This window comes from Ovis aries, chromosome 7 (assembly GCF_016772045.2).
Source record: "Ovis aries strain OAR_USU_Benz2616 breed Rambouillet chromosome 7, ARS-UI_Ramb_v3.0, whole genome shotgun sequence".
NCBI classification, from domain to species: Eukaryota; Metazoa; Chordata; class Mammalia; order Artiodactyla; family Bovidae; genus Ovis; species Ovis aries.
Genome location: NC_056060.1, coordinates 44,517,111 through 44,534,135, shown reverse-complemented (window position 1 = coordinate 44,534,135; position 17,025 = coordinate 44,517,111). Strand labels below are relative to the sequence as shown.

The 17,025-nt window shown below is 38.1% G+C and overlaps 1 protein-coding gene across 43 annotated transcripts in view; it reads right to left on the bottom strand.

The window, feature by feature from the left end:
- Nucleotides 1-17,025, bottom strand: part of HERC1 (HECT and RLD domain containing E3 ubiquitin protein ligase family member 1) — a 210,765-nt gene that overhangs the window by 59,878 nt on the left and 133,862 nt on the right. For 26 of the 43 annotated variants that reach the window (XM_060417792.1, XM_060417800.1, XM_060417804.1 and 23 more), the window contains 6 exons: nucleotides 12,877-13,116; nucleotides 10,963-11,046; nucleotides 8,467-8,987; nucleotides 6,139-6,908; nucleotides 3,497-3,695; nucleotides 1,190-1,350 (listed from right to left, as the gene is read on the bottom strand). In XM_060417792.1, the coding sequence (XP_060273775.1) occupies nucleotides 1,190-1,350; nucleotides 3,497-3,695; nucleotides 6,139-6,908; nucleotides 8,467-8,987; nucleotides 10,963-11,046; nucleotides 12,877-13,116 (1,975 nt within the window). The remainder of the gene's footprint in view (nucleotides 1-1,189; nucleotides 1,351-3,496; nucleotides 3,696-6,138; nucleotides 6,909-8,466; nucleotides 8,988-10,962; nucleotides 11,047-12,876; nucleotides 13,117-17,025) is intronic. The other 17 variants (XM_060417813.1, XM_060417811.1, XM_060417815.1 and 14 more) reach the window with 1 other exon arrangement.

Here is a 17,025-nt window from a genome sequence, read left to right as displayed (position 1 = left end):
AGCTCATCTGTGGCAGCCTAAATGGAATGAGAATCAGACAGTCCTTGCCGCAGCCATACATAACCAGGATAGGGATGCAAGTCCCCTGGAAGGCATGCAGGCTGGGAGCTGGAGTTTAGGGATTGTGCACGAATGCCAGGGTGAAGGCTGCTATTGATTACGGAGAGATGGATCGAGGAGAGGTGAGGGAGGAGATTGTGGTGGGAATTGCCTGTGGAGCAAAGCTGGGCTGCCATGGAAGTAAGGCGATACTGCTGAGTCACATGTAGGGGATGAAGCCATCACCATAGCCTCTTCCCCCGCTCACGCCAGCACGGGCAGCTGAACAACAGAAAGGCTGACCCACTAAATGCCTGATGCACTGAAGTACAGAGTAGGACCCCACCCAGCATGGCCCTTTAAGTACCTGATGCACGGAACTACAGAGTAGGACCCCACCCAGCATGCCCCTTTAAGTGCCTGATGTGCTAATCTACAGAGTAGGACCTCAGTCAGAAAGAGAACTATCATATTCTGACACATATATAGGGAATCTAGAAAAATGGTACTGAAGAATTTGTTCACAGAGCAGCAGTGGAGAAACAGACATAGAGAATAGACTTATGGACATGGGGAGAAGGGAGGAGAGGGTGAGAAGTATGCCAAGAGTAACATGGAAACTTACATTACCATATGTAAAATAGAGAGCCAATGGGAATTTGCTGTGTGGCTCAGGAAACTCAAACAGGGGCTCCGTATCAACCTAGAGGGGTAGGAAGGGGAGGGAGATGGGAGAGGGGGGGTTCAAAAAGGGAGGGGACAAATGTATACTATGGCTGCTTCATGTTAACGTTTGTAGAAAACAACAAAATTCTGTAAAGCAATTATCCTTCAATAAAAAAATAAATTAAAAAAAAATAAGATAACCAAGAAGGATCTATTGTATAGTACATGGAACTCTGCTCAATGCTATACGGCAGCCTGGATGGGAGAAGGGTTTGGGGGAGAATGGATATATGTATATGTATGGCTGAGTCCCTTCACTGTTCACCTGAAACTACCACAACATTGTTAATCAGCTATACCCCAATACAAAACAAAAAGTTAAAAAAGTCACTGTTTCAGTGAAGACAAAACACAATGCCCACATAATCAAGTCCCATATGGAATGCCAAGGTCTGGGTGTCAAAGTGCATGACAGCACACGCACCTGTGCGGTTGGTTGGCCTTGCTGACTGGGAATCAGGAGAAGTTAAGCTTTGCCTTCTTCCTACTTCATCAGAAGGAGAGGTTGGTAACGATGATATTGGAGGAGTCTGTGCACGGCGTGTGGGAAGCACAGTGGTAGTTGGGTAACTAGAGAACATTTGCCTTTAAGGAAACAATAATGGTTAGTATAGAAATCCAATTAGAAAATAATATATACATAACAATCTCCTTATAGAAATATGCAACCTGGAAAAACGACACAAGTTGGCTACAGTTTAACTGGGGAGAGGGAGATTAGACTCTGCAGTTTTAAAAATCATTATCTCATAGGATGCTTTTACTATAAAAGTAGTAATACCTTTTCATTTGTTCAAGGAAAATGAAAGTGACATGACAAGTAGGGAGAATACAGAAATCAGCAAAATACATTTTAAAAAAATCTCTGCCTTCGTGGAGCTTTCCTTCAATTACAATACCAAGATGACAGGGGTATTTTGATAGGCATATTGTAGTTAGACAATAAAGACTTTTAAAGAGAGATAACTTACAGTTACTTCAGATATATACATTTACTAGCTAGCCATGAAAGTAGTCACATGGATTCAAAGTAATAGTCTACAGGTAAGTTATGGAAGCAAAAGATAAGTGCCTGGTCACACAACACAAATGAAAAACAGTATATGAATGTCAGCAGTGCAGAGGGGTAAAAGTACAGGAGAAGTAACCCCTCTCAGGCTAAGAAGGCAGACACTAGCTAAAGAATAAAGTCCAGGAAGATCCTCACTGACTGACTGCTCTTTAGATTTGCCGAACAGAACTAATGACAACTTTTTAAGCACCAAAAAAGCACTGTCAACCCAGTCAAGTAACTATGATATGATGAGGGCAGTTGTTCCCTGATTTTTCTCATGTTAAATGATGGTGAGCCAGGCGAGACAACTGCAACTCTACTAACACAGTCCCAGCCAATATGAGGTAAACGCAGACTAAAAGGAAAGAAGGAGCCACAGGTCTGGTGAATGCCTCTGGGGGCAAGGGAGCATTATTTTACCATTGAATTCCATGCCTATGGAGTTTATGGGCCACAAAGAGTTACAGTGCTACTGATCCTCTGTTGATGCCTTGAATTCTGTAATTGCCAGAAGGATTAAAACACATATTAAAATAGCCTATCACTCTTCTTTTCCTCCTTTCTCAAACAGAAGTTAACTCCTAGCACTGTGTTACTGAAGAGAGACTAACAGGTAGCAATGTGTAGGGACTGGCCACTGGTATAGCTACTAGGATTAGCACTCCTTCTGCCTAAAATGAGAACAATAATTCTTATTCTGTGAGCTGAAGCTCACTGCATCAGAATCAGGAGACTTAATTCAAACGCAAACTAGGCACCACACTGGACCTACTGAATGTGACTTGCTGGGAGATACAGCCCCAGAGCTTTAGAAAGCCTCCCAGATGGCTCTTGAGTACAACGAAGTTTAACCATCAATACAATAACAACCACTCTCCTACTCTCCTAAGATGTCAGTCTACACACTGGAAATAATGAGCTGTCAATTAAGGGAAGGGGGAAAAGAAATAAGAAAAAGGGAAAATAATCATTCTGCTTCCCTTAATTTCACTTAAGCCCTAGTTAAAAGGGGTCACAAAACAGTCTCTCTCCAAGGATTTTCATTTGGAAAAGATAAAAAAAAAAAAAAAAAAAAAAGGTTTTCATTTTGTCTAAACCTCTGGCAAACTGAAGCAAAAAAAGAAACAAACATTCTTGGGAATTTACGAGTCCACAAAATAGGTTTGGCTGAAGAAGCATCGTAAGACATGCTCTTTCATGTGAAGAACAGATTTGGTTGATCTTTTCAGAAAGAATAAAAGTACACTTAAAGAATTATGCTTAAAAGGAAAATATCTGAGAAAAGAAAATTATTTTCCTGGAGTTAAGCTCTTTCTTGAGACTCTAATATTCAAAACACAGTATATACTTTTAAAGGAAAAAAAAATTCAAAAACCTAGCCCCCCCCAAAAAAACAACCACATTATAAGGAGATAGAGTACTACAGTACCTGATTCTCAGTGGCACTGTTGATTAGATCTGGGACCACCACTAACTGGCTGTGAGACTTCAAGCAAGTTATTAAACTTCTGAGGGGGCATTTCCAACCTCAGTAAAATGAATTTGACTATATGACCCTAGGTTCCCTCTAGCTCTAGAATGCCTTGCCCTAGTTGGGCACATTCTTCATAAGAAAACAATCATGAGTTTAGAATCACAGGCATCAATACAGCAGATATTAAAGGTCAACTTCCCTACCTGAGAAGACTAAGGGGCATCACCCCTGGGGACTCAGATGCAGGCACTGTTTCTGTGTCAGTGACTGGAGTCGTGGCAGTTGTGGTGTCCTCCAGTGAGCTGCTCATAAAGGAAGTTGTACTTGAGGCTGATGGGCTGGTGGTAACTGGGGTCTGTGCCTGTTGGGCTTGGTCACTTTCTTCAGCTTGTTGATCAATCTCTATAAACCAAGGTTACAGTTAGACAGTAGTAGGATTTTTTTTTTTTAAGTGATAAGGAAATGGGAAACTTTTAATTTAGAAAGTTTCTAAGTATATTTCATAAGTATCAATTTCTGTGAAGGATTTACAGAAAAAAATGTTCTTCTATATACATCCTTATATTCACTATTGTGGGGATTTCCAGGTAGCTCAGTGGTAAAGAATCCACCTGTCAATGCAGGAGATGCAAGAGACCCAGGTTCGATCCCTGGGTCAGGAAGTGGCATCGCACTCCAGTATTCGTACCTGGAAAACTGCATGGACAGAGGAGCCTGACGGGCAATAGTCCATGGTGCCACAAAGAATCAGACACGACTGAACATACATTCATCATTGTCTAGTTATTACAGCCTCTTTGCTGACATTACTTTGCCGAAAAAGGTCTGTCTCGTCAAAGGTATGGCCAGTAGTCATGTAGGGATGTGAGAGTTGGACTATAAAGAAAGCTGAGCACCGAAAAATCGATGCTTTTGAACTGTGGTGTTGGAGAAGACTCTTGAGAGTCCTTTGGACTGCAAGGAGATCAAACCAGTTCATCCTAAAGGAAATCAGTCCTGAACAGTCATTGCAAGCACTGATGCTGAAGCTGAAGCTCCAATACTTTGGCCACCTGATGCAAAGAACTGACTCACTGGAAAAGATCCTGATGCTGGAAAAGACTGAAGGCAGGAGAAGGGGACAACAGAGGATGAGATGGTTGGATGGCATCACCGACTCAATGGACATGAGTTTGAGCAAGCTCCGGGAGTTGGTGATGGACAGGGAGGCCTGGCATGCTGCAGTCCATCGGGTCACAAAGAGTCAGACACAACTAAGCGATTGAACTGAACTGATTATAGCCTCTACAGACAATAATGTAACAAGCTCTTGTAATTACTCATTTCTTACTTGAGAGAAGGTACTCTTTCACTTATTCTTGCAAGATTTAACCAGAGGTTCTCTAAGGATCATTAAAACTGTTTCCTTAGCAGTTTGATTTTGATGTCTATCGTTAGTCTTCAAACAACAAAGAAGAAGATATGTAAATACCTCAAGAACAAAAACCTAGACAGAAACTCCCAAGTTCTAAAAAAGGACAATGCCTCACAAAATAAACTACTCTTAAGGGTTTGTTTTTTTTTCTCTCATGTTAAAATGTCAAAGCATTTGCAATTTTTTCTTATCTGGTAAGGGAACTTACAAATAAACATAAGATAGCAGCTGTTACAAATAGCTAGCTAATTCTATTTGGTTTGTGAAGTGACCAGCTACTTTTCATAATCATGATCTTAAGAACTCCTGTTTATAGCCACCATACACCTCTCTCTGCCTATTTACTATCTAAACTAAAGAAGCAAGAGGGGAATAAGGGAAAACGAAAAAGAAGAGGAAGTGGGAGGGAAGGAAGGGGAAAAAAAGGAAGCACCATGAAGGTAGGTGACTTTGTTTTGTTCACTGTTTACTCCCCAAAATCCAGAAGGGTACCTAGCACACTGTAGGTACTCAATAAATATTTACTGAATGAATTTCATTTTTATTCTCAGAATTCTTATTACCCCCAAAGGTGAGGATAAAAGATAAACAAGGATTTTTACACATAATATACAGCCTGTGAAAGTAGAACTTTTAGAAAGTCCTTTAAAATATCTCTGAAAGTTATCAGAATAATATATATATATAGAACCAGATCAATAAATACGTGAGTACCTTTTGTGGCATGAGTTAAATTTCAGTTTTACAAAATGTAATAATTATTAAGTTTCAATACTTCCATAAGTTAAAAATAAAAAAATAGGTATAGGCACACCTTGGAGATACTGCAGGTTTGGTTCCAGATCACTGCAATAAAGTGACTTTTTGATTTCCCAGTGCAGAAAAAATTATGTTTACACTATAATCTATTAGAGTGTGCAACAGCATTATGTTTAAAAAACAAAAACCAACGTACATACCTTAACTAAAAAATCCTTCACTGTTAAAAAATGCTAACCATCACCTAAGCCTTCAGCAAATCACAGTAGCAACACCAAACATCACTGATCACAGATCACCATAAGAAATACAATAACGATGAAAAAGTTTGAAATGCTGTGAAAATTAACAGAATGTGACAGAGACACAAAGCAAGCATATGCTGTTGGAAAATGGCACTGAAAGACTTGCCTAACCCAGAGTTGCCACAAATCTTCAATGTGTAAAAAATGCAGTATCTGCAAAGAGCAATAAAAAGAGGTATGCCTGTAGACAGATGGTTATTAATATAAAGAAGAAGAAAGGAACTGTCTGCCTTGCAAAGGAAAAAACACTGTGAAAACTATTCGGCCAAAAAAATTTATAAATCACTTACAGAATATACCACTTCTGACAATTATGAGTAACTTCAACAGCACAAAGCAAAAATTTTTTGAAAATCAGGTAACTTACCTTGCTTAATTTTGCCCCCAAATTGGTCTTCCAAAAGCCCATGGACCACTAATTTATAGATCATGGCTTGAGCTCGTTCCAGATCTGCTAATCCCAGTGCTCTCTTTATGGGTGACCGCATGACCGCTCGCTTCACCATGTGGCGCATCAAAAACTGAAGGGCTGCACGCATCTCCACGTCTTCATGAACAACTGGAGAGCTCGCACAGTCTGAGTTGTGGCCATTTTCAGCCAGAACTTTTGGTATCAGCAACAGTTCAGCATATTTACTACAGCCAAGAAGAGCACTGAGTGATTTCATAGCACCGAGGTAGAGATAGGACAGCTGGACTGCTCTGATTTCTGACTGGGCTATGTCATGGTTTTTGGACATGTGTTCGTGATTTTTTCTTTTTCCTTCCGTTATCTGATGTTGGGATTCCACACCTGGCACTGCTGAATCTAAAGAAAATGAAGCTATTTCGTTTTCTGATTTGGAGCTTGTGGTACCCTTAACATCATCAGATGTTAAGCCCGTTCGTGTATCTAAAGCAGATTCACTCTCAATTTTCTGTTCAATGTCCCCTTTCTCCTCAGATTCATGTCGGTGTTTCTTTTCGTGTCGCTTCGTGCTCTGTTTGCCCATGTCTTCATGAATGCCAGTCAGATATGTGAGGTCCAGCAACACAGAAGCTGTCAGGCCTCGAAATCGTGCCACGTCAAAAGGAAGTGGTTCACAGGGTTCCAGATTATACAACGGAGTATCACTAGGCGACCAAAAAGTTGGGAAGCTTTAATAAAGATCAGAATGACACAGGAAGAAGCAAGTGAGGGATAGACGAGAGGAAGGTATAGAAAATAATGTAGACAAAATAAGATGTATCAAAACAGAGAATAAACTACACAAACTAGAGAACTCATTACAAACAGAAAAATGAATCTATTATGAGAAAAATGGGGAGATGTGATGTTAAACGCAAAAGCAATGAGATGTTCCTGTGCCTTCAAATATGAATATTCATTATTATACGACCTAAGTCAGGGACTAGCAAAATTTCTATTAAGAGCCTAATAGTAAATATTTTAGGACTTGGAGGCCACATAGCCTCTGTTGCAACTTTTCAACCCTGACATCGTTGTGTGAAAGCAGTCACTGATATACCTGAAAGAAAGCTTGTGGCTATTTAAGCTTTAGCAATTATACAAAGTTTGGTGGCATACATTTGTTCTATTAACCTAAATTTTGGTTCCAGCTTAACCTACTCTTATTTTCTCTTTGGGTCATTTTTCTTATTAATATTTGTTTTAATTTAATCATTTTGCTTTATTGTTTACATCTTAGTAAGGCATCATAAATCCTTTCCAAAACAAGGCAAAGAATTAAAGAAAAGGTAGATACTTTCACAAGTAAAATTTTCATTGTTTTCTTAGCTTGGAGTCCATTAATTCCTGAAATTGTGTGTAAACTCACGTGTTTATATTTCAGCTGAGAGGGTCCATAGCTATCATTACATTACATAGCAGTACCACCTCCAAAAAATACTGAAGAAACATTGTTTTTGATATTGTCCCATGTCATATAAATAACGGAATCACTTTAAGCAGTATAATGAACAGTTACATAATATCATCAATAATCTGTGTTTTCAAATGATACAAGTATGTAGTCATTAGTTAAGTGAGTCCCCTTATTGATTGAAATATTTAACATACTTCCTTTTAAATATATGAAGTTTCTATTTCACACAAATTCTACCTGATTCCAAACACATCTAAGTGCTTTTAAGCACACAATTTGTGCCAAATAAATGTAATTTTCATACCTATCAAAAATGTTGCACACTGAAGGTATAGAAATATATGCTTTAAAAAAAAGCAAGAATATTTTAAAATAACAGATAATACAAAACCTAATTTTAGTCACTCAAATGTTACCATCCTACAATCAAAGCCTTCCTATATAAAATGGAACTAAGAGATCTGCTGTCTGGCTTTTTTTGTGTCCCAGTGTGTAATGGAAATGATTAAAAAGCAGGAAGTTAAATGAAAAATAGACAGAAGGATCCTATTTAATCTAAACTACTGAGCTTACCATTTTTTTTTTTTTTTTTTCACAAAACAAACTAAAAACTATATATTTTAAAAACTACTAGTATTCCAAGGAACACAAGTTTGGGAAATACCCCTTTAGGAAATCAATAGTACTCATACCCAGATGTACGAAAGATATTATTTTTAAAAGTTAATTGGCAGCTCACCTAAAATACATAATTACTCACTGTCCATAGGCAATAGCACATTTCACCAATAAATATTCATTTGCTAACAGTGTAACTCAACGAATCATACCTGATGGTAATTTCTGCTTCATCCCACTGGACTTTGGCAGACGTGCTGCCCTCTTTGACCACTCCCAGCAGCGTGGCATGGCGCCCAGTTTGCTTGTGAACACACCGACCTCCAACTCTAAGACCAGCATCAACTCCTCCTATCACTGCCAGCACAGGCCACACCTCTATGCAAAGGGTCCTCAGCTGCGGTTCTGACAGGTCAGCAAGGCCATGCCTACTGTGTTTACCCTTCTCTTCCTCTTTGTTTTCCTTTTCTTCTCTCATTTCATTTTCCTCTCGGCTTTGAACCGAGCGGCTTTTCTTTAGCTTCTGACCTGATTCTTTAATACATATCTTAATTTTGTGTAGCCTTTCTATCATTTTTTTGTTAATGCAGTAAGTCCAACGGTCTGTTCGATGAAGGATACGAATAAGCTGAATAGTGGCCTCTGCCAGCACTGCAGCTACTGGACTACAAATAGGATCCCCTGGAAGGAGGTCTCGTGGTGTGCCACGCATCTGCATATCACAAATTTTCACCTATAGAAAAGAGGGTGGCAAATGTGTGATTATTAATAGTTATCCTAAACTATTAATTCTATAAATCACAAAACTATAAATCCAGCACATGTAATCCAATGTGGAACTAGTATTTGGTCTCCTGATATATGTGTATTGTACTACTGGCCCTCAATAAGGAATGAGCAAGTTATTACAGCTTTACTAAAGTCAGTAGCAGTATGGTCCTAAGAAATAAGTTACCCTGTCATTTAAACCTTCTGCAGCCTGTGAGTAGGAGTGCTGTTGTGGTCACTCAAAAGATAGGTACAGACCAAGGTGTATGTGATTTAATTTGCTGTGCTGTGCTTATTCACTCAGGCATGTCCAACTCTTTGTGACCCCATGAACTGTAGCTCCTCTGTCCGTGGGGATTCTTCAGGCAAGAATACTGGAGTGGGTTGCCATGCCCTCCTTCAGAGGATCTTTCCAACCCAGGGATCGAACCCAGGTCTCCCACACTGCAGGCGGATTCTTTACCGTCTGAGCTATCAGGGAAGCCTTAGTCCCTACTCCAAAAGTCTTGACTTCACTCTAATCCTTAAGACTCCAGAATAATAATGAGTCCTGGGACCATCTTATATTGTTTCAGAGGTACAAAGATAAACTCACAAGATTATAAAATTGGTCACACATTTCAAATAAGACATAGAGGTTAAAAGAAGAGAAGACCTGGGTTCAAATCTTAACTCTGTGTAACCTTCAGAAATTATTTAATCTCTCTAAACCTCAGCTTTCTCATCTGAAAAAAAAATCTGACACTAATACCTGTATCTATCTCTTACTATATTAAAGATTAGACTATGCACATAAAATGCTTATCAGCACTTTGCTGTGTGCCAGACACACAGTAAATATTAAAAAAAATATTAACTATTATTAGTACTGTTTCTATCAGATTCTGAAGTCAGACAACGCTTCTGGGTAGAAGAAACTGATTGATATAAAAGCTACCTAAGGTTAAATTAATCCCTTCAAGCTTCACAGATGTTATGGAACAATAGGCCATCATTCTAACCAGAACATACTAAGAACCTGCTCTGAGCTGCAAGAATATCACCAGGAAAAGGGATAAAAAGGAGGTACTAGGGTACCTGTTTATTTCATTTCCAATTCAGTTTTGTTGGCCACCTGGTTCAAGAAGCAGTTCCACTATCTCATGAGTAGTTAGCTTGAAATTATACCTCCTTGAAAAATTTTTTAAATATATTTAAAAGGCCAGAATAAATTATACTTTCATGGTTAGAATTTACCAAATTTAGCATTTTCATCACAGATGTACGATATGTGAGACAGCTTGACATCTTCCTACTAAAAAATAACTAGAAATTCTAGAGACCAAACCTAGGCTATATTATATCCTCAACTAAAAGGATGGGGTAGAAAACAAATCAATCCTCACAGCGAGACCACAAAGAAGTTTCTCTCTGTGTGGGTTTTAGATTAGGAGGAAAAAAAGTTTTAGTGAGAGGATATCACTTTAATACTATTCTGAGGACTTAGGGTTCAAATTTACACCATCTACAGGGTCTGAAAACCCTCAGAGGAATGAATGAAAGGCAGCTTCCCCATTATAACTGAAACTTCCATTATTCACAGAATAGTATCTGACTACACTGAGGTTATTTTTAGATTCCTCTCTCATAGGCACAACTGCCAATGAACCAGATTATCCCTAAACTATTTCCTGTAATTCCTATAATCCCAGATATGTTTGAAAGTTGATTCACTATATTCGAATTATCAGAATATCAAAATAGTCCCTTAAAAAAGAGTAAAGGTAATTTTAAAAAATAATCTAACCTTCTTCTGGAAGAGTAAATTTACCTGAGAATGTACTTCTAATGGTAGAAATAGCTTCTTGTACCTATAAACTCTGTATGATGTTAACAAAAATATTAATAAAAAATAACAAATATTCTTCATGCTTAATTATGAAGGTCTGAGGTTTCATTACCTTTTCCCCTGGGTTGCTACTATAGAACATTACACATGGGTACAACTCCGCTGCATCCACATCTTCAAAAGCTAATTTGGGTTCCTATAGTGTGGCACAGGTGATGGGAAAAAAAGGAAACAAAAATATGTTTTAAAATTGATAATATCCAATACATATTAAGATTCAAAGCTCTTATGAGACACAGTAAGTTACTAGATTCAAATCTCAATTATCCTTACTAAGGAAATTCCACATATAATAAATGATCTTAATTTGTTCCTCTGTTACAACTGTCTTATTGGGATTTTACTATTGTCTTTTTCTTTTTTTTTTTTTTTTGGTGCTGATAAATATTATAAGAACCAAAAGGATTAGAGAAAAAGCAGAGAAGAGCAAATAATCTGTAAACTGAATAGCTAGCACTAACTGAGTCAAGGATAAGTAAAAAGAAAAACTCCATGACATAAATCACAGCAGGATCCTTTTTGGTCCAATTCCTAGATTAATGAAAATACAATAAACAAATGGGACCTAATTAAAAGTTTTTCCACAGTAAAGGAAACCATAAACACAAGACAAAAAGACAGCCCTCAGAAGGGGAGAAAATATTTGCAAATGAAGCAACTGACAAAGGATTAATCTCCAAAATATACAAACAGGGCATGCAGCTCAATATAAAAAATAAAAATAAAAAAATGGGCAGAAGCAATCTGGCATTCTGTGATGACCTGGAGGGATGGAATGGGGTGAGGAGAGGGAGGGGCTGTAAGTATAATTATGGCTCATTCACACTGTATGTCAGAAACCAACACAACAGTGTAAAAATTAAAAAAACAAAAAGGAGTTCAGGAGAAAAAAAATGGGCAGAAGATCTAAATAGGCATTTTTCCAAAGAAGACATACAGATAGCCAACAAATACATGAAAAGATGACCAACATCACTAACTATTAAAGAAACACAAATCAAAACTACAATGAGGTATCACCTCACACTGGTCAGAATGGCCATCATCAAAAATCTACAAACAACAAATCCTGGAACCTGAGGGATAGGATGGGGTGGGAGATGGGAGGCAGGTTCAAGAGGAAGGGGATGTATGTATATTTATGGCTGATTCATGTTGCTATCTGGCAAAAACCAACACAACATTGTAAAGCAATTATCCTCCAATTAAAAATAAGAAAACAGAATACATGAGAAAGCTGAGACCCTGGAAGAAAAAAAATGCTGGAGAGGGTATAGAGAAAAGAGAACCTCATACACTGCTAGTGTAAATATAAATTGATACAGCCACTATAGAGAAAAGTATGGAGGTTCCTTGAAAAACCAAACCTGGAACTACCATATGACCCAGCAATCCCACTATCAGGCATATACTCAGTGTTATGGGGGTTCCTCTATGGGTTACTTTCCTTCAAATTTATGACTTTGTTATTCTTTCTGCTTATCTTAAAAGTAAACATTTCAAACAAACAAAAAGACACATGAACCCCAATGTTCACTGCAGCACTATTTGCAATAGCCAGGACAAGGCAGTAACCTAAATGTTCATCAACAGGAGAATGGATAAAGAAGATGTGGTACATATGTATGAAATATTACTTGGCCATAAAAAAGCATGAAACAAGGTTATTTGCAGAGACATGGATGGACCGAGAGACTGTCATAAAGAATGAAGTCAGAAAGAGAAAAGTAGATATCACACATTAATGCATATATATGTAATCTAGAAAAGCGGTATAGATGCAAAGCAGAAATGGGAACACAGATGTAGAGAACAAACATATGGATACCAAGGAGGAAAGGGTAGAGGTGGGAAGAATTAGGAGGTTGGAATTGACATATTTACACCTCTGATAATATGTATAAAATAGATAACTAATTTAAAAAAGAAAACAAAACAAGCAATGCCTTCGAATAAGTTTCAGTACCTCTCCATTCTTCCCAAAGGAAATGGTCCTGGCTTCCATGTCTAACACACAGGTAATGAAATCTCCTTGAGTAAAGCTGGATAATGTCAGAGTCTGTTCTCCGTTGTGATAGAGGTTACCACTGTAGGCCCGATAGAGCCACATATCCGAGGTAGTACGGTGGTTAAAGTCGTGTACTGGCCAACGAGAAACTCCAACACACGTGCCTTCATTACCTCTGTTTTCCTTCACAATGTAAAACTAAAATCAAGTGGTAATGTTCACTAATATTCAAAAAAACTTTTTTATATACCATTAACCATATAAAGCAATACTGAGGAATACGTTTATAAAGAATGAATTAAACATTTATGAGAACGTAAGTTTATTTTTAGCTTAAGTGAAAAAACACAAAAATGAAACAATTTCATCATTTTTGAAAATTTTAAGGCAAATTTAATATTTACCATGTAGTACATGTAGAATAACCTTTGAATATAAGCCCTGAGTATTTATTTGAAATTAACAATTTTAACATATCTTAATTATGAAGTTGAGAAAGTACATCAAGTCCAGAAAATTTTTAATGAACAGCTTCAATTCTTTATATACAAAATTTCTAATTACTTTTATGTATACTTCTGTTCAGAAAAGAGTTAATACAGCACGCTTTTCATAAAAGAGTTAATATAGCAGGCTTTAGACTGCTCTCTTTAAAAAGGTGTGCTTATGACAGTGGCCCCTTAGCAAGTACCTGGTAACTAGACTGGTAAACAGTTTCCTACACTGTTACAAAACATTCCCTAAATGATTCAAGCAGCTTACCAGGACAAGAATGTAAACCACAAACAATGTGGTTTACAGTGAACATGAACTTTCCTTTTAGGAGTCTGGACTTTTAGCACATGCCAGGCAGAGGGTACCTTCATTACCAGTCTCCAGTAAAAATCTTGGGAACCAAGTCTCTAATGGGCTTCCCTAAAACATCACACACATGTTGCTGTATTTTCTTGGTGGGACAAGTGTGTGGTCCATGTGACCCTTCGTGGCATGGAGAAAACATAAGGAAGACTGAACACGTAGTCCTGTAGATGCTTCCCGTGTCTTTTCCTCTTATTATCTGGCTATATATCCTTACCACCTGTTATAGAAAACCCCAGTCATCATGAATACAATGATATACTAAGTCCTATGAGTCCTTCTAACAAATCTTTGAACATAGGGGTAATCTTCAGGATCTCCAACACAGTAGTGGCAACTTGAGCTTCACTAGAACAACTCTGTATCATTAAAATATAAGTACATATTTGGGAACAAGAGAGAACTGGGGAAAGAGAAAACTCTAATGCCTATGGGGTTACACTTTATGAAACAGCAGGTGAGTGGCTATCTACTGTGAGAGACAAAAGTTACCCATGGAATTCAAAAGTAATAGAGTCAACCACAGGAGAGTTGGCTCCCTGGCTGCTTTTGGCCCTGTTAGTTAAGTGAGGGGAAAAGAGCAGAAAAGTGTTGTTTTCCTCACTAGGTGGGAAGTGAAAGGGCCTAAACATTCCCAAACATGGGCTTTGGATGGGCCAAAGAATAAAAATAAGCTTGCAGTTGCTCTCTCCTCTAGGTGGCAAGAGAAAAAGTTCAAAAATCCCTGAGGTGAGTTTTGGGGAGACCAAAAATATTAGAAGTGTATGTTGCTCTTTCCTCCAAACAAGAAGAGATAAGGTATTTAAGTCAGTTTCCAGGGTGGAGCAAAGATTTATAAAGAAGGAAGGAAGGAATGGGAGGGAAGGGAAGGGATGGGAGGAAAGGAAGAGATGAGAGAAAGGTGTGTGTGGGGGGATAGGGGGGAGGTAGGGAGAGAGAGAGAAGAAAAGAAACTACTCCTGCAATTTTCTTTAGCCTAGAAGCTGCCACTACTATACTAGTACCCCAGTCCAACCAATTAACCTTGTAAGTCCTAAATTTATTGCTAGGGGTCTAAGTAAACTTGACATCTGAGAGGAAAGTAAATTTTACAAAACAGCTTCATTTCGTGGCTACTGCATCTGGATGTATAATAAAAGATAGTATAAAATCTTATATGGTGTAACTTCATAGACACTAAGACATCAAACTAGAAAGGGAAAGCTGCAGAGGAAAAATGTTAGTAGCACACAACTTCCCTGCTTTTTGTCCCTGGTGAGTAGATTGGAATTTAAATTCTTTGAGTAATGGAAACAAAACAAGCCTCTATAATGATTTTTTGTTATGATATTTGCCTATCAGAACCACGAGAACAAAGGCAAACAAAGACTGGCAATCTCCACATAGAAATATACATTGAGAGTTTTAAAAAACAGTTGTTAGTTGCCAATTAGTTCCTGTAAAATCAGATGTCTGACCCTTAGAGTCTGATGATTTTCTAGCCTGCAATGAATATTTTCGAGTAAGTAAATCAAATCTATACTTTAAGAAGGCAAAAAGACCTTAGTCACTTAGACTTTAAATGCAGCTGTCTGATCCTACAGCATTTAGGTTTTACTGCTACCCCCAAAAGTTGCTAGTTTCATTATAGAAGCCTCAATTCACAGCTTCCAATCGCTTGGAGCAGCCTCTAAGTTAAAACCTGATACTCTACTATGGGCTGTTTCAACTCAACACGAGCTGTGTTCAACTAAAAGTAGGTACCAGACCAACAAACAAAAATCAAATGTTGGAACTGTTGAAGATTTAGTTGGTGTAGCCATAAACTGAAAACATCATGGATTCTAGTTGGACTGTCCAAGATTCTTATATATGCCCCTGGGAGAGGGCTTGTTCTTTTGATAGTCATCTAACTTGAGCTGCTGATTGGCTTTCTATTTCTGACATAAAAACCGATTACATTCTTAACTTCTATTCTTCCTGAAACCTGAAAGCTAGAGGAGGGCATACTTCAGGGCACATGATCCCTCTTGTCCACTCTTATAACAGATGGACTCTTGACCTCTTCTTGTGGATGTCCTATTGCTACTGACTTTTTCTGTTCAGCTTTTTGAACTAGTCAGTTTCAACAACAGACTGATAGCTTGATTCTATGTCTGATACATAGGCCCTAGTAAGACAGATTATTAAATGAAGCTCTCCCCAGAAAAAGATGGATCTTTCCTAGGCTGCTCGCTGGATAAATGGTTAGGATAGAAGAGGCAGATGGTGTGAAAAACTATTTTTTAATTGGGATTTTGTCCTGACAATTCCTAACCTTTGTGGTTAGGAATAAAAATGTTTTTATTAAAAAAAATTTTTTTTGTATGTGTGTGAAAATTCTTTTGTCCCTATTGCTTCTAACCCTTCTGGACAAAAGGGCTAGATGAAGATAAAAAATGGTTTAAAAAAATGTGAAGTTAGAATTATTAAATGAGAAATACTGATTTTAGAATAAGGCAGGTGGGGAGGGAACCCAGGCCCCAGGAAGTGTGGAAGAATAGAGATGGCATAAATGATCATCATTTTTCACAACTGTTCCTCCTCCTGGGGGAGGGGAGAATGGGGGAAAACCATGCTATTGAGAAGGTGGTTTTGAGCACTTTAAATTCAAACTGGCTTCTGAGCCTCCCATTATACTTAACAGGCTATACGAAGCAGGGGATGACTCCAGGTCCTGGAATTTCCACAGAACACCTCCAGATGTCATCCATGCTCTTGAGGCAGATAAAACAATGTCACAGACAAACAGAACTATTTAACCAACTGGCTTTAGAGATAGTCCCTCTGAAACCAAGAACTCAACTAAATTATTTAAACCTCAATGAGAAAATAAGGTGGGAGGCCCCCTGATAGGAGATCACATCAGGGTCCTGTTAACTTGTTCTGCCTGACTACTGTACATCTTATAAACTCTTCATCTCCAAGGATACCACATGCAACCTCTAGAATTACATTTTTCTGTGTACATGCCCTATTCTGAGTCCTGGACTGGCCAGAGTTGTGCTGTGCTAAATTTATAGAAAAAGCCACATTACTTTTTAAGATAGATATTTTTGATTAATAAGATTTATTTTAACTGGCTAAGTCTAAGACCCCTGAAGTCAATACTACAGGCTGGTCTCACCCTGCTGTCTGAGGTCCTACCAGATAATAACATTAATTTTATTGTAAAAACACTGTGGCCAAGAGCCAAGGAGGTAGACTGTGCAATCAAAAGAAGTAACACAA